Source organism: Pimephales promelas, chromosome 10, assembly GCF_988280905.1.
Source record: "Pimephales promelas chromosome 10, fPimPro1.hap1.1, whole genome shotgun sequence".
Classification (NCBI taxonomy): Eukaryota; Metazoa; Chordata; class Actinopteri; order Cypriniformes; family Leuciscidae; genus Pimephales; species Pimephales promelas.
Window position 1 is genome coordinate 21037248 of NC_142778.1, and position 18282 is coordinate 21055529.

An 18282-nucleotide genomic window follows, 5' to 3' on the forward strand; every position below is an offset into this window, starting at 1 on the left:
ATAAAAATCATTTATTTGGGTGAGCCCTCAAATAAAAAAAGGTTGAGAACTACTGCTTTAGAGTGCATTAAGGGTTTTTTATTAGAGTATGAATACGTATGTGCTTATTTGTCATAGAAATGTCTTAAACATGCTTCCTAGTCTCCACCACAATTTCTTCAGGAAAAGTAAAAATCCAGGTCTGATATGTTATCTTTCACTCTCTAAACTGGTTTAGGGCTGAAGGTTGTTTTCCACGCTGTCCCAAGTCTATGCTTCTGGATGAAGTGACCAGGCGGTGTGTGTACAAAGAAGATTGTACGTGTGAAACTAAAACTTCATCATCTTTCTCACTTTTATACAAATTTATACCTGTCTAGTACCCGTCTTGTTTCTAATGTGCTTGTCGCAGGTGTGACGCTTTCTCCAACCCCGACTCCTTACATGTTTGTGACCAGCTCTGCTCCTACAACCACAACTCCTCCCTCCTCCACAACGGCAACACCGAGCACAGCTCCGAGCACGACTGCCAGTACTACAATCGTAACTACACCTTTAGAAGCAGATGATTTAATTGGCATCCCATCTACACCCACATCACCTCCAACCACACTCTCTTCAACTTTGGCCACAACCACGTCCACTGAAACTCCGACAACTTCCTCTCCACCAACCACAGAACCTCCTATAGTCAGCACTGCTGCGCCCACCACAACAGCCACACCCACTACACAGCCCACAACTCTTTTTACCACGTTAGCATTACCTACCTCTACCACAGAGGTGCTGACCACACCCGAGGCCACCACCGAACCAGAGACGACCTCTCCGACTACCACCACCGTCCCGCCTGTTACAACCACCACTGTCGTTACTACTGAGACCACAACCTCAGAACCTACTTCAACAACCGTCACCACAGAGACAACATCTGTCTCCATGACGACCGAGGAGCCTTCTACAACTACAACAGCTTTTTCAACAACCTCTGAGATGATGCCTTCACCCTCTCCTTCGCCCGAGACAGCCGGAATAACAACAGTTCTTACTCCGTTCCTCATACCCACGGGACCCTGCACGGTAAGAGTTTGTGTGTTAGAGTTGGTAATACTTTTTTTCTGAATATTTCGTTTTAAGATTCAATGATATTCATGGTATCACACTGTTGCACGCAACCATAAAAACATACACAGTGGACTTGTGAGTGAATGATTCTTTGAGCTGGTTCTTTTGGGTTGTAAGTTTGAATTTGTTTGAATCGGAACTCCCTAAGTGAATCAGTTGAATCTGTCAATCTTACTCCCTGAATCGGAAGTCATTACTTTTGTCATGTCAAACTCAAGATAAATTGGATTAAACTGAATAAAAGCTGTTACTCCTGTGCACATAAGACTCGAGACCTACGTAAATAGCTGTATTTCGTGAGTGGTTGTTCATACAACAACTTGTAGTTACAGATTCAGAATCAGAGAATCGTTCAAATCTCATTCCTAGTTTCTGTGTTCTCCGAGAAAAAATGTTTTGCCTCTTAGTTACTGTCGAATCATTTTCTGTGAGATATCAGTGATGGTTTCAACAGTATTAAGTGAGAGCCGATGTCTTGACTTGGATATCTCACTGACACATTTACACTCATGCCCATAAATATACACATCCTCAAGATTAAAAGTTGATACACATAGTGTGAACACTTCTACAATGTTCTTGAGTCATTCCTGTCCATTTGCCAGGATGTTGACACCTGAAGGGAAGCATCATGGGTTAAGATGTGGTACAATGAATAATTTATGGATCTGTTGTAATACCTGTTGTAGTATAACACAAGAACAGATCACAGGGATAAAAAAACTTGCCTTGTCTTACAGTAGACTTGAAATCCTGATGTTCTACAGAGAAGTTATTGTAGAAGGGTTTAAATACTCTGTATTTCATGAACATCTTTGTTTTATATCCACACAGCCTCCATATTCATTGCGTGTGGATGAGTGCAGTGAATACATCTGTGTTAATGGACAGCTGTTGCTGCATAATTCGTCCCAACACTGCCGATACAACATCAGCCAGCCACAGTGCAACCTGCTGGGCACACCAATCCAGACCAACACAGACCCCTGCTGCCCACTGTGGCAGTGCCCATGTAAGAAATACACGCGTTCAGATGGATATTTTTATGTCAGTGTTAATTTACTATTATCTCTACTATACTGTTCAAAAGTTTGGGCACAGTAATATTTCTCTCTTTTTTTAGTATATATAGTATATATATATATTTTTTTAAGAAAGTAGTATAGTATAGTTTTTATTCAGCAAGGATGCATTAAACTGATCAAGAGTGAAAGTATAACATTTAATGTAATAAAAAAAGATTTCTATTTCAAATGAAACAGTTTTTAACTCAAAATAAAATGAATCACAGTTTCTACAAAAATATTGAGCAGTACAACTGTTTTCAACATTGAAAATGATAGGAAATGTTCTTTAGCAGTAAATCAGCATATTAGAATGATTTCTGAATGGTCATGTCATGTGACACTGAAGACTGAAGTAATGATGCTGAAAATGTAGCTTTGCACCACAGAAATAAAAATAATTTCACATAGAACGCGGTTATTTTAAATTCTAATAATATTTCACAATATTACTGTTTTTACTGTTTTTGATCAAATAAATCCAGCCTTGGTGAGTGACCCCAAACTTTTGAATAGTAGTGTATTTAATTTTTTTTTTTTTTACATGTATTTAATAATATATAATAGTGTATATGTAATGATCCCTTGTTGTCTGTCCCTTGTTTTCTGTTTCACCCATCTCTGTTCACATTCCATGTCACGTTTCCTTGTTGTCCGCCCCGTGTTTCACCGTCTTCGTGTTAAAACTACATTTCCCATGATCCCCAGCACTCATCACTGCCAGCCCTGTGTCATTGTGCTCACCTGATTGTAGTTTGTCATCATCATGTCTCCAGTGTATTTAAACCCTGTTTGTTCTCCATTCCCTTGTCTATCGTTGATGTTTGTGGACGCCTGTCTCCGTGCTCTTCCTCATGTTTATCCTGCCTTTGATGTTTTCCGTGTTTGCGTTTTGTTTCCCCATCGCGGGTATTTCCTTTGTTTGTATTTTGTCCTTTTAGTTTTCACTGTTATTAATAAATCACTGCATTTGGATCCAACCCCTTGTCTGCCTCCTCCTGCATCGCAACAGTATAAGCCCAGTAATTAATTTTTAATGTTTGAATTAGCTTTGTTTTATTATTATTTTTTTTATTATTAATTTTAGTAGTAATGTGCTTTTCTCATTTCTATATATCTTTATTTTCAGTTAGTGTTTTAAGTGCTTCAACCTCAAATTGTTTATTTCAGTTATTTGGCAAGGCAGCATTTTTTAATTTTCATTTACGTATTTATGGCAGCTTTATTTCAATTACTGTAAGCAATAGTCAATAACAAGACTGGTTATGTTATATAAAGTGTTAATCTGATCAAGTTTTGACTTTTAGTGTGTGTGTGTACTGTCAGGTCGCTGCTCTATAATCTCTGACCTGCGTGTGATCACATTTGATGGGAATAATGTGGCTCTGTATGACATCGGTTCATATATTCTGGTCCAGCTGCCCAGAGAGAAGATAGTCGGTCACATTGAGAAATGCCCAACCAGTGAGGTAAACCTACACTAACACTCTATGTCTCTTCTAAATATGCCTCTTTATGTTTCTATTAAATACTTTACTTTTCTTTCCAGAGTGTGAACTACATCAGAAGACCTGTAAGTGTGTTATTTGTATTAGCTTATTTATGTTAAAATGTTATTCACTATAATCATCCTAATCAGGGCCACAAGCTTATTTTCTTTCTCACATCCTGTTAGACTCCCACTGGTGGAACCTCTGGTCTGTGTTTTAAGAAGCTGAACATTACAACTCACTCGTACAGGATTATGATCAACCGCTTGGACAGAAAGGTAATACAGTTCACCACCTGATTTAATCTGTTTAGACATTTGTTAAGGAAGTGTACTGCAGGGTTTTTTTTGTTTAAGGAAGTTATTTAACATGTACTGTACACAACAGGTCAGCAGTTTGGGGTTGTGAAGATTTTTAATATGCTTTTGAAAGAATTCTCTAATGCTGACCAAGACTGTTTGTTTGATCAAAAATACAGTAAAAACAGCAATATTGTGAAATATTATTACAATTTAAAAGAACTGTTTTCTATTTGAATGTTTTATTTTGTGATGGCAAAGCTGATTTTTTTTAGCATCATTACCCCCCGCTTTCAATGTCACATGATCCTTCAGAAATCATTCTAATATGCTGATTTACTGCTGAAGAAATATTATAATTAATTAATGCATCTCGTACCTCCTCTTAATCGTGGCTCATAGAAGCATGATTATATGTTGTTGTGGTTTGATGTGACGCAGGTGTCGGTGAATCAGATTACGGCCCGGCTTCCTCTTACCAGACAGAACCTTCATATTGATGACACGGGGACAATGTACATCATTGATACACCTGGTGGGATCAACATAAAGTGGTACCACAGCACTGGCATTATGGTTCTACAGTACACTGCTCCTGATAATACCTCCACTAGGGGGCTCTGTGGTCAGTGTGTTGCGCTTACACTTTGAAACTATGAAATCAAATATAACCCAATTTCCTTTCAGTTTCTGTGATCCTATTTTGCACAAATAATCAGAGCATGCTTGTGTAAAAGATCTTTCATCAAAATGTAAACCATTCTGTTGATTTAACCTAATAATATTAACCAATGATATAATATCCTACTTTTCACAATACAACCAAATCCAGATAATGTATGAATATTACTTGTTTTCATTCTGGAAGCTAGTGTGTTTTAATTTTTCTATGTTTCTTTTTACAATTAAACTGTATTTGGTTAATTGTGGTCATTGTAAGTATTTTGTTACCAACCTATTTTGTTTCCTTTCTCAGGATGTTGCGATGGTAATCCAGCTGATGACCTGCGCCTGCCCAACGGCACTGTGGTCCGGGATGTTGAGGACATTCCTATGTTTCTGCACGGATGGATGGTGGATACGTCAGAGGATACAGATTACTTCCGCAGAGTGGGAGACAACTGCACCACCGGCAACTGCTCCAAATGTTTCACCATGCTCAACCAGAGACCTTTCTCTAAATGCCACCACAAGGTACTACACACACATGGGCATCCCATTTACATCCATTACTTTTAATATAAGCTCATTTAAATAAGTATAGATTTTTTTTTTATTGGAGAAATATAAAGAGTACAAATAAGCTTCACAGAAAATATACCCAAAGATCCTCCGTCTTTTCCTTATACATACAAAAATCTAACAGGATAGTATAGTTCCTATATACTGTACATATGAATATATGTAGCCTAAACATACAATTGTACACACATGCATACACATATTCAAATAAGTATAGATTAATGTTAACTCTAAAATCTTATTTCGATGGTTTAGATTTAAATAATTAAATAAACATTACATTTTAAGAAAACATGATTTGGCATATAAATCAAATTGTTTGCTCTTTTTTGATCCCATTTTTACCAATGTTATTATTGTTTACTAAAATTAAATCGATTATTTGCTCAATTGTTTTGTAATAGAAATAAAGCTGAAAAAAAAGTATTAAATTAAAAAGGACAACTTACTGTTACTTTATATTTATGTTTTGCTAATTTTCTGGGGTCATTTAGGAAAATTTCATCCCCACTGGATTGTGTACGCATATGAAAGTTCCCACTCATATCATACATATGACACATGACCCTTTTATATTGAATTTCCAAATGCCATTTTGCAGGTTTCTCCAGAAAATTTCTGTGATAAGATATGGGCTGGTGACCTGCATTATAAAGAGCATGAGTGTGACTTCCTGGCTGCTTATGTGGCCATTTGCTACACACATCAGATCTGCTTCAGCTGGAGGAAAAGCAACTTCTGCCGTGAGTGTGTTTACAGAAACTCTACCGCTCAAATGTCGGAAAATGTGTGTAACTAAATGTACACTTCTCAGTCTTAACTTTTGACTGGTAGTGTAAATGCTTTTTGTATACTTGTGTTGGTTTTTTCATTTCACAGCACTCAAATGTCCTCCTGGTAAGGAATATAAACCCTGCGTGAATACATGTAAGACCCGAACATGTCAGAACCGAGATTACTACGAGGAGAGCACCTGTTCTTCTATCAGAGAGGAGTGCGTTTGTAAAAGTGGTTCCATCTTGCATCGGGCGGACTCAGCCTTCTGTGTGACCGAGGACCAATGCGGTGAGAATGCCACACTGTGCATTTGCATGCAAAATGCAAAAGTGTTTTTGTGATAATGGCCTGTTATGTCCATGTGATCAGTGTGTACGGATAACGATGGTGCTCCACGTGCCCCGGGTGATGTGTGGAACGGCTCTCTGCGTGGCTGCTGTCTGTTCAAGTGTCTGGAGAACGGTAGTGTGGTTCCTGTGGAACCCGATTGCAGTTATGAACCTGCCCCGCTGTGTGAGAGGGAGGGAGAGTATGCAGTCGCCGTGCTGGAGGAAGGAGTCTGCTGCCCTAAGAAGATTTGTGGTATAAACCTATAAACACACAAGGATATATGAAGAGTTCAGATGCAAAAGCCTCTAAATGCCATTTGAAATTTTTTTTATCAAACTTGTATATTTAAGTTCAGTAATTTCACTTAAATGGCAATGATAATTACCTATTAATTGTTATTTAAGTAAAATTACTGAACTTAAATATACAAGTTTGATAAAAAACATCATTAAAGAAGAAAATTTCAAATGGCATTTAGAGGCTTTTGCATCTGAACTCTTCATATGCTTCTCAAATCCATCGGATATAGTATATCATCCTGGCAGCTTTGGTGTACTTTGTATATATGCTATGAGCTAGAAGGCTATCATCTCTAATGCTAATGTTACATACTATACTAATGTTCAAAAGACATGTTTAAAGAAAAATCTTTTGTAATAATGCAAATATCTGCCATTTTTGATCGCAGACATTTGTAATGTTACAAAAGATTTCAATTTCAAATCTTGAGATAATGTATCATGGTTGCCACAAAAATATTAATCAGTATGAAAATTGAAAACTGAAAATTCAGCTTTGACATCACAGGAATAAATTATTTTTTTAAATATATTTAAATAGAAAGCAATTACTTTAAATTGTAATCAAATTTCAATCATTTCAAAACATTTTTAGCAAATAAATGCAGCCTTGGTGAGTTTAAGAGACATGAATTGGGAGTTATTGTTTGCCACACAACCTAAGGTGTATGGATCTTATGAAATCAAAGTTTGAGTTGAGCAGTTGAGAATAGTCCATGTCTGTTTGATTTAGGTCCATTTATATCCCTAAATAGTAAAAGTTAACAAAACAGAATTTCATAGCATTCTTGCAAAATGTTTAGATTTGATATTTCTGTGTGTAAATTATCATATTTCTCGATCACCTTCATTTTGTTGCCTCTTTTTGTTCTTGCCACAAAAATGGCCTTTTATGCTGACATGGCACAAACAATCAAATAAATGTAAAATGTACAGTATTTTTCATCCAAGAAAATGAAACAAAAATATGTATGGAAAAAAGCGTTTGTCTGTGTGTGTAGAATGTAACCTCACCATCTGTCAGAGTGAAGTCCCTAGCTGTGAGAACGGAGACAAGCTGGTAATTGGCTACAGCGCTTTGTCCTGCTGTCCCGAATACAGATGTGGTAGGAGCTCATGTAATCCTTTCTTTGATTGGTTGGTTCTGTGATCAGTTGATAAGTGTCAGTCTTCTGATTGGTCTCTGTTAGAATGTGATCCGCTGGCATGCCAAAGTGTCCCTGCCCCGATTTGCAGAGAAGATCAGTTCCTGGTGGAGGTCAGAGGGGCACACGCCTGCTGCTACAGCTACATGTGTGGTAATAATAATACATTATAAATACTTCAGTTCTTCAGGTGACATTCCATCTCTATACTGACAATACAGAAATATAAATAAATATGTGTGTGTGTGTGTGTGTACTAAAATCTAAGGTCGTGTTAATACATTATCAAAGCAAATATTCAAGGCTATGTGATACAATTTTCCGAAATCTTGTAATGAAATAATCAGAATGGGTTTCATGACCTCATTTCAGTGACGTTTTTTTCACAAACCACGCATCAATGTCATTATCTATAAACTACAAACTTTAACATGCATTCTGCTGACATATTATTGTAGCAGTGTTTGTGCTGAATACAATGTAATCAGACTTTAGCCATGAAAATGTCACAAGTAACAGAAACAATCACAAATGTCAGAACATCTCCAGGATCCAGAAAACACCTCAGACCCAGAGGGTTAAGATAATTAATACATATTTATAAATAATAATACACATTTAAGATAATTGTAATGACTAATTATCAAACATTAAAATCCCAAATATGCATTGTTTATGAGATTCTGTTCTAAAAGCTCTAACACTCTATGAAGCCTGTATATATAATTAATTATATTATTATATGAATTGTACACACTAATTATTATTATAATATACTAGTATTTATAATGCCTGAAATTACATATTATAATCCATTGTATATAAAAAAATAATTTATATTTTTTTGTGATATTAGGGCATGCTGTAGTAATAATTTGCATATGTTTTGCAGTGTGCGAGTCCTGTATTGAACCTATACCAGTGTGTCTGCTTGGAGAGATACTGGCTGTGGATATGAACACCACGAATCACTGCTGTCCGCAGTATCATTGTGGTAATTATAACAAAAACACAAGTAGTCACTCACTGTACTAAAGTGCCCGGAAATGTTGTGTGTGGTAATGAAACAGAGAAACATGATGTGTTTTTCAACATCTTTCAGTGTGTGATATGAGTCTGTGTCCTGAGGCCAGTGTGAGTTGTGCTACTGGAGCTGTGCTTGTGAAGAGGCCCGTGCCGGACAGCTGCTGCCCAGAGACACACTGCGGTATTGGACACATGCACACACTTAACTAGATATCTAAACTGCAGCTTCCCTTTGACTTTTTGACATTTTGTTTTTAAGATGATCAAGATAATTATAGTAACTACAGAATAACCCTTACTCAAACCCTCAGATTCACCTTTTGACATTTTAGAAGGCATTATTTTGTCCCTCTATGTACTTTTCTTCCTTTTGTGGATTTTGAAAAAAACAAAAAAACATTAAAGTACAGTTAAAGGAGAACTCCGGGCAAATTTTAACATTGAGCTCATTTTTTTGTACATTTGGAGTGCTGTCAGTACAGACAAAAACAACAAAAATCAGTGTTGCCTACACCGTGTTATCCTCTTTTTAAAATTCACACCCTGTTGACTTCAATGGGGCATGTTCTAAACCTGCTTTTAGCCTCTTAACATCCTTGATTTGTCTTTACAAGTGCACAGCCATGTGAGTTATTTTATTAAGAGTGACCACGGTCAATCTGACTGCAGTAGATGTGAAAGATATTAATAAAAATGATGTTAATTCAGCCAGCTCACATACCTGTATTTACTTCCAGTTTTCGGTCGAAGTCCACAGTAGTCGATTGTCGAGTTCGCGCACGCGATCATGGTGTTCAACATCTGATTCGGATGAACGATCCATTTGAGCTGATATTCTCAGAACATCACACAGCACCGTCATCGGCTAACAGCTGACACTCTGAGTCTCCACTGTTCCTTAGTTAACAATGATCGCACTTCGCGAACTCGACAATCGACTACTGTGGACTACACAGTAAAAACAGGAAGTAAATACAGGTATGTGAGCTGGCTGAATTAACATCATTTTTATTAATATATTTCACATCTACTGCAGTCAGATTGACCGTGGTCACTCTTAATAACACCACTCACATGGCTGAGCACTTAAAATGACAAATCAAGGATTTTAAGAGGCTAAAAGCAGGTTTAGAACATGCCCCATTGAAGTCAACAGGGTGCGAAGTTTAAAAAGAGGATAACACGGTGTCGGCAACACCGCTCAATGTTAAAATTGACCGGAGTTCTCCTTTAAGCTAAAAACATGTTAAAGCTTATAGATAACGTTACACTAACAAGTACCGTGCCATCTCCATGTGTTGTGAACACAAATACAATGTAAATAGCATGATAAATGCATAAGCTAATCATAGTACACTATCTTTTAAAATGTTGGGGTCTTTTTTTTTAAAGGATATTGGCAGTACAGACATTTGTATTGTTGCAAATATTTCTATTTCCAATAAATGCTGTTTCTTTTGTTACTTTCGATTCATTAAATAGAAATTTTAATTTCACAATATTACTGTTTTACTGTATTTTTGATCAAATAAAATGCAGCCTTAGTGAGCATAATAGACTTTCAAAAACATAAAAATATCTATCGACCCCAAACTAGTGTATCGAAGTTCCATATCACCATGATTTGCCAAAGTATTTTTTGCATGCATACAGTTACATTCGTAACATTTGTTTTTGTTGTTTTTAGAATGTCAGTGTCAGAACTTTACAGTTCCCGTATGTGCTGCGGTGAGTGTTCGAAAATGTATTCTGTGTGTGAATACACTTTATAAAGTCCATTTTGTTGTGTGTATGAATTACATAGCCCTAATGAACTGTTCTGTAAGTACAGTATTATTCCATGACCTTTGTTTTATAGGGTGAAGTGAAAGTGGAGGATCCAGAATCTGGCGGGCCGTGTGGATGCCCAATGTTTCACTGCAGTAAGACTCAAACTAAAACACTAACACAATCAAAATGTCATGCTATTCAATGGAACTGAAACACAAGTCTGTGTTTATGTATCTCTGCGTGTGTGTGTGTGTGTGTGTGTAGAGAAGGCAGAAGTGTGTCTGTTTCAGGGTGTGACAATATTGAACCCGGGCCAGTCTATGGTGCAATATTTTGAGGGGGAACTGTGTTACACGGTTCAGTGCCTCACACATAAAGACCCCAGCACCGGGTTCTATGCCATGGAGGTCACCACTGCCAACTGCTCTGAGAAGTGTGAACCTGTAAGTCACATGACTAATACAACTTTCAATATATGAATTAATGGATGTTTCCACATATTTTTTCACGATGTTCCATGAAATTTATGAAAGTCCAAGTTTAAAGGCACATATCATGGGAGAAAAAAAATTGCTCTTCTAAATTAAATATTTCAATGTACAGTGTAGAGATTAGTCAATCATAACAGAAGTGATTTACATATAGAAGTCTTAAAGGTACAGCACCAATTTCAGCCTTCTAATGGTTAAACAGACAGTAGAGGATAGTAAAACCAAATTAAAACTGTTTTTTGTGGATTTCATGGAATAAACTAAATTTCAGAAGTGCAGAATAGCAAATAACATATCTTATTTTTATATTTTTCCAATTTTTTTGTGTTAAGAATTTTTAAATCTGCATTATTTTGTTTACATTTCTGTCTTTGTAGCATCAGGTTTATGTCCCATCATCTGATCCACATGTGTGCTGTGGCTCCTGCAAAAACATCTCATGCTCATATCCAAGTGAAAACGGCACTACAGAAGTATTTATGGTAATCTGCATTAGAGCTTTTTTTTAATGTAACCCCAAACTTACCCTTGAAGGAAACTTTCTGACATTATTTACTGCATTTATGAACGTTTTCCCCTTTGAGGATGTTCACAAATGGATGTTTTGTCAGATTTTCTGGGGGCATTTTCAGCAAATTTGTCCAAAAAAATACATTGCTATTCTAGCTCAGAAACGCACACACTCAGACAAACGGTTTTGAGGAAACAGCCGCATACAATATACCTGATAGGGCTTTTTTGATGTGGTTTGCAGGCAGGCAGCTCATGGGTGGCTAACTGCACACGGTTCGACTGTATGGAGACTGCGGTCGGGGCAGTGGTTCTGGCCTCTGGTGTCGTCTGTCCTCCATTCAATGACACGGAGTGTATTCAGGTCTGACACATTTCACTGCGTTCCTTTTGCTTTTTCTGTATCTGTTTGTGTGGTCGTTCTTCTAACCTCTGGGCTGTCTGTTTCAGAATGGAGGCGTGGTTCAGACGTATGTGGACGGTTGCTGTAAGACATGTGAGTAGTGTGTGTCTGGGGCTGGCTGTGCTTTCTGGGAATGCTGGGGGCTGTTTGGAACAGCATGATGGAGAAGCAATGCTGGGCTTACTACTGTAGCTGCTGGTTGCATATTGTGGTTAGATGCTCCCTGTTGTCATGGGGAAAATGAGTGCTGCTGTATATATCTCATGGGCCTTTTCATTCTTTTCTTTCAATTTCAATTGTTCTTTTCCTTGTCCTCAATTCTCTCTAAAATACAATGATTGTACATGCTGTAATCTTGGATGAAACGTATAGATTTTAGCTTGTGTTGTCGGAAACAGGGCTTCTGTGATGAAAGCCAGTACAATTCCCCTCTCTGTGTTCTTAACTCTATCTTTGTCTTTTGTGTAATCTGTGGCTCAGGCTGGTTTTTGTGCTGCTATGGGATTTGTGTTTGTGGTTTTTAACTGTCTCTTGTCAAAGCTTGATGCTTTAGGTATAAACAATAACTTTAGCAAACCTTGAATGTTGACAATGAGTGATTGAGTAAACTGAAACTAGAATAAGCATAGAAAAGTCATAGGAATTCGTAGGTTAAAAGGTGTTGGAACCTGGTATTTTACAAAATATTTATTTAAAATGCACAAAAACGAATGGACAGCCAAATATTTGTGGATTTAATGTGTTTCATGAAAGCATCGTACACCTAAGTAGATCATAGGCAACAATGCGGTATCCACAATCTATTTAGGCTTATGATGCTTGTGGAAAATGACACCTTGGCCGATATTTTAGTGTTCAAAAGTTTGGGATCAGTTGGATTTTTTTTTTTATGTTTTTGTAAGAAGTCTCTAATCACCAAGGCTACATTTATTTAATCAGCAATACAATAAAACAGTAATATTGTGAAAATGTTGTTACATTTTTAAAGGGGTGATGAACTGAGAAATCAAATTTTCCTTGAGCTTTTGACATCTAAGAGGTCATCATATTCTAATAATATCCTGTAAGTTTCAGAACTGAAAACGTCCTTGTTAGTCCAATAAAAGCTTTTATTGACACCAGCCTCAGCAAACGACTTGTTTTTAAAAGTGGGAAACTATGACGTCAAAGAGGATAAAACACCACCCCCGCAGAAGAAGATCAACGCCTACTTCAACATGGCCGGTTTAGCCCCGCCCACCAATTCACGCATTACACGCATAGCAAAAAAACATAGATGCCTACCTTGTGATGACAAACCGGATCGTTCTACCGAGCAATACAGAATATTGTGCAGTGCCTGGTAGTGGAAGACAGTGGCTGCATAAGCTTCCTCTGGATTCCAATAGGACTGCATGGATAAACTTTATTTTTAATGACGTTCCAGCTGATGAGGGTAAAACATTGTCCGTCTGTTCGCTTCATTTCACTGAGGATTTTTTTGTAAACAAGACTAAGTTTGCAGACTATTAAGAGTAAAGAGCGGTGCTGTGCCGTCTATATTGGATCTGACTGGAATTGTGCAACACACAACATGTTGAACATGTACTGGGCGAATCATTCCGGTTGCCATTTTACAAAATTGCACGTTTTCAAAACAATTTCCCCCACGTGCATCGATGGGTGAGTCGAAACTCATTATAATATGCAAAACTGTTATCCACTCACAGCAGTGGGCGTTTACTTCCAAGTCTTCAGTGCGAAACTTCAGTGCTATATTTAAATTAAATATATATATATATATTTTTTTTTTAAAAGAACAGTATTCATTTGCAATAAAAATATTTTGTAACATTATAAATGTCTTTGCTTTAACTTTTGATCAGTTTGATGTGCCCTTGCTGAATAAAATGTTTTTTTTATTATTATTTTATTTTTTATTATTATCTTACTGATCCCAAAGTGTTTGAATGGTAGTGTATACATTTTTTGCATTACTCAGATAGCATATTGGAAGAAGCTGCATGAATCTGTTTAAGACAGTTATCTTTGATTATATTGGCATTGCATGCTAGAGGGATTCAGATGTGATTTTGAGAAAGAAACTCCACATGTCTGGCATGTGCCTTTGCTGGCTATGTGCTAACAATTTGCTTTCAACAAGCTGGGATATATTTTTTGTGCAAGCGGTGGATCTGTGCAACTTTTTACGCATGAGGGCACTTGTGGGTGCAGGTTTGTGTGTGTTCGCATTGGTTTGGGGGCTCTTGCGTTTGTGCTGGAAGCTTTTCGAGCGACTTCAACCAAATGAGATTGTTACAGACTTGTGAGTTTGTGAACATGCCCCTGTGTGTTTCTCAGGTGCTGGACTTGGTTTGTTGCCTTTTTCCGTTAGTCCAGTAACACCCACTGCTAGTACTAACTGTGATACAGGTACTCATTCATCTACTGAATTATATTCTTTATATTCTTTGTCTCATAACATTTCATGTGTGTTAAAAAATTTTTTTTTTTTAACTTATCTCTTTCAGTCTTTGCCATTTTTTTCTTTTAGTTTGAGTGAATTGATTGTGTGAGACGTTTGGGAATTCTGTCATACCACGTGTTAGTCAAATTCCTTATACAATTGTTCTGCTGTGGAGTTCACAAAAGGATGACATTTGAAGAATATTCATACCTTTTTATTTTCCCAATATAGTACTGTAGCTTACATCTTTAAGCTAAAAAATAATAGTCAGATTATTCTATTTATTTACAGAAAATCTTGCCTGAAATCTTACAGGAAAACTTTTTCCTTTTTGTGATTTTTTTTTCTCACCTTCATTGAGCTTTTTGTCTAATTTTTAATTAATTTATTTTATGTATTTATTTTTTATTATCTATATTTAATTATTATTTATATTTAATAATTATCTATTATTTATTATTAAAGCAAGGTCACTTTTATGAACTGTTTGGCAAAAAAGGGGCATTGTATTCCATGCAAAAAAGAACAACAATATGGGTTTCCACAACAGGAGGAGGGGTAAATGATGTCAGAATTGTCATATTTTATTAACTATTCATTTAATTCTACTTGTGAACATCCGTGTAACATTCCAACGCGTTCTCATCCCAAAGCGCCATATAGGACGCTTTTGCAAAAGCGTAAATATCCAACGCACATGGCACCCTTTAACGTCTAATGAGACGCTTCGGTTAATGGTTAAGTTTAGGTATGGTGTAGGGTAAGGGTTAGACCACTAGGGGGCGCCTTCTGCCCAAATATATCTGCGTCTCATTTCACGTTAAAGGGTGCCATGTGCGTTGGATATTTACGCTTTTGCAAAAGCGGAGGTACTACAGTACTGCTTTCAAAAAACACTCATCAGCTGTCCCTCCCACCATCTCAGACACACAGCTGTGAAGTCTTGATTTATTTCTTGTTGAAACCCCCTGATATCTTCAAAACCTGTCCTCCATTTGAACCTCCAGAATCTCAGTGTCAAAATTAATGAGCTGGGAATTTATAACACACACACACACACACACCCTGCCCTCAAAAGAATTTAATGCCTTTCATTTTATCATTGTCATACAAACAAAAATTACATATGGGTGAAAAGTTCAGTTTTCAGTGGTGCCACTCCATCATTATCAGACAAATGTCACCATGGTAACTAACATGTCAATCAAGTGGAGCCCCCAAGGTGCAGTAATAATAGTCACTAAGCCTCCTGTGTTAATGTGGTTTGATGTGTGTGTGTGTGTGTGTGTGCGACTCGGCATGTGTGTGTGTTTACTTGACTTATTGTGTGTGTGTGTTTACTTGACTTATCGCATTTACAACGATGAAACATAACGGTTTAGTTGCCAATAATACAGTCCTCATGGATTGTTACGATCTTTAAAGGTCTAGGAGATGGAACGCAACATTTAAATATCACACACAAGATTTTCTCTTTCTTTCGGGAGTACAGATTACATAGTCTGTATCACTCAGTTTTCTTAACACCTCATGAATTCCGGAAAACCCTGCTGATAAAGCAGAGCTCGTAATAGGCAGCAATACCAACACCTTATCACCTTATTTAAAAGAGCAAATTTTCATATTCCTAATTTGTGCAAATTCACTACTGAACATCCTTAAATCTTATATATATATATATATATATACAGTGTATATACAGTGTATATATATATATATATATATATATATATATATATATGAAGAGTTCAGATGCAAAAGCCTCTAAGTGCCATTTGAAATTTTCTTCTAGAATGATCATTTTTATCAAGCTTGTATATTTACGTTCAGTGATTTCACTTAAATTGCAATGATAATTACCTATTAATTGTTATTTAAGTTAAATTACTGAACTTAAATATACAAGTTTGATAAAAATCATCATTAAAGAAGAAAATTTCAAATGGCATTTAGAGGCTTTTGCATCTGAACTCTTCATATATATATATATATATATATATATATAATTATTTTTACATTTATTTTTTAGTAATAACAGTCAGATTCTGGAAGTAAAAACTCCATTTATTTTCTCCATAGGGAAATTGATTTTGAACGATAACTTATAAACCTGTAATAACAGTCAACTACAAGGTTGGCATTACAAGGTGAGCTACAAGGTTGTTAATCATGGTATTTTGCATTTTTTAATAATCATGTTTAACGGTAATTACTGGCGGAAAAAAACGACATTACCTATGATGCTGTTCAGAAAGTACACCAATCAGAAAGTCAAAAAAGCAACACACACAAAATAGCTCTTTAGCTCCTCCCACTCCCATTTAGCACTGCGAATGACAATCAAGTCAATCTCTCTACACTCAAAATACTGAAATGTTTGTGTGTTTGTGTATGTATATATATATATATATATATATATATATATATGCATATTTTGTAAGAAACTTTTTTTTTAAATATGCAATCAACATTCGTAAATGAGTAGTTGTATATTTATCCATCGTTTTTAATGTGATTATGCTGTTCGCAATGCTTCATTGTAGTTCTTTCCCACCCTGAAGCCATTCAGTACACAGTCTTGTACCTTTATCTTTTTGAACGATTTTCAAAAATTATTGTGTTTCAAATCAAAGTTTATAGTGTTGTGATTGTGAATCACCTCGATTGGCTTTGTTCATGGCTTTAACAAATACGTTTTAAAAATCCCAACGGATAAAATGAATGGAAAAAAAAAAATACTTCCGGATTTAGCGCCGCTGAAAAGGGGGACAACCACTGCTGCACTCTATAATGTTATGGCATAAAATATCAGAATTGTAAAGTATTAAGTAATAGAAGTATGTTGAACATCAAAATGACATCTATTTAATTTCTTATTGCATGTTCCTGGTCTCATTGCGAGCACATTATTTCAATTATTTGTTTTCAATAATTTAATGTCATGTTACAGCAAAAATAGGAAATAACTTGATGGATAAAAAAAAAAAACGTACAGTGCTTAGCATAAAGCTTAGCACCCATACTAAAATTGACTAAAAAGAGGAATCAAAAATCATCTTTTGGAAATTGATCTTAATGCCTTATTTAAATGAATGTGGAAAAATCCAAACTTTAAGGACTCCAATTTTCTTTGTAAATAAATAATTTATCGTGAATAAATAAATTTTAAAGAGATTGAGATTAGAGATAAAGATTGGCATGTGGTACTTTCTATACGATCCTCTCTTAATGCAAATCAAACCAGCTATTGGCTAACTGAAATAAAACCATGCCAATCTCTAGATATGGTGAAGGATATGTGATGATGTGATATCATAAGTCCCAACTTTATCAGGATGCATATCCTGGATCCATGAAATAACTGGCCTTTAAAAATATAAATCTATGGGAATTTGACATAGGGGTGTTCCTGTATTTTAAGGAAGAACATTTATTTATTTACGATACATTATTCATTCAGTCCTTAAAGGTTGGATTTATTCCTCATTTCTTTTAATTAAGGCATTTAGATCAATTTCCAAAAGATGAAAAAAAACCTTTTTTTTAATATATTATAAATTGTTGCTTTTAAAATGAAAACGTGCATGTTTTAATTTCTAAGTCACATTTTTTCTGTGTGTGTGTGTGTGTGTGTGTGTGTGTGTGTGTATAGGCAAAGAAGATGGTAAAACCTGTAAGAGAGTTGCCATCAGGACCACCATCAGGAAAGATGACTGTAGAAGTAATGCACCTGTGAGTGTGAAAGATTCAAATTAAAATTGCAATATATACATTTTCTGTTTTTCTAATCTATTATTTTAGGCTCAGGTCTTCAATCCTGCTCCTGGAGGCCCAAAGCCCTGTAAAGTTAATCCGGCTTATGATTTCCAAACGATCCTAAAGAGCC

The 18282-nt window shown here is 36.1% G+C and overlaps 1 protein-coding gene across 2 annotated transcripts in view; it reads left to right on the forward strand.

Moving 5' to 3' along the window:
* otogl (otogelin-like) overlaps nucleotides 1-18282 on the forward strand; it is a 52331-nt gene that overhangs the window by 32323 nt on the left and 1726 nt on the right. Inside the window, exons 35-57 of one of the 2 annotated variants that reach the window (XM_089135455.1) lie at nucleotides 218-297; nucleotides 392-1059; nucleotides 1939-2116; nucleotides 3495-3637; nucleotides 3718-3741; nucleotides 3844-3936; nucleotides 4399-4582; nucleotides 4934-5151; nucleotides 5801-5942; nucleotides 6079-6264; nucleotides 6346-6558; nucleotides 7607-7711; nucleotides 7796-7903; nucleotides 8643-8744; nucleotides 8853-8957; nucleotides 10464-10504; nucleotides 10635-10698; nucleotides 10811-10989; nucleotides 11415-11519; nucleotides 11792-11911; nucleotides 11998-12043; nucleotides 14291-14362; nucleotides 18049-18128. In XM_089135455.1, coding sequence (XP_088991581.1) covers nucleotides 218-297; nucleotides 392-1059; nucleotides 1939-2116; nucleotides 3495-3637; nucleotides 3718-3741; nucleotides 3844-3936; nucleotides 4399-4582; nucleotides 4934-5151; nucleotides 5801-5942; nucleotides 6079-6264; nucleotides 6346-6558; nucleotides 7607-7711; nucleotides 7796-7903; nucleotides 8643-8744; nucleotides 8853-8957; nucleotides 10464-10504; nucleotides 10635-10698; nucleotides 10811-10989; nucleotides 11415-11519; nucleotides 11792-11911; nucleotides 11998-12043; nucleotides 14291-14362; nucleotides 18049-18128 — 3256 coding nt within the window. The remainder of the gene's footprint in view (nucleotides 1-217; nucleotides 298-391; nucleotides 1060-1938; nucleotides 2117-3494; nucleotides 3638-3717; nucleotides 3742-3843; nucleotides 3937-4398; nucleotides 4583-4933; nucleotides 5152-5800; nucleotides 5943-6078; nucleotides 6265-6345; nucleotides 6559-7606; nucleotides 7712-7795; nucleotides 7904-8642; nucleotides 8745-8852; nucleotides 8958-10463; nucleotides 10505-10634; nucleotides 10699-10810; nucleotides 10990-11414; nucleotides 11520-11791; nucleotides 11912-11997; nucleotides 12044-14290; nucleotides 14363-18048; nucleotides 18129-18282) is intronic. The other variant, XM_089135454.1, reaches the window with a different exon arrangement.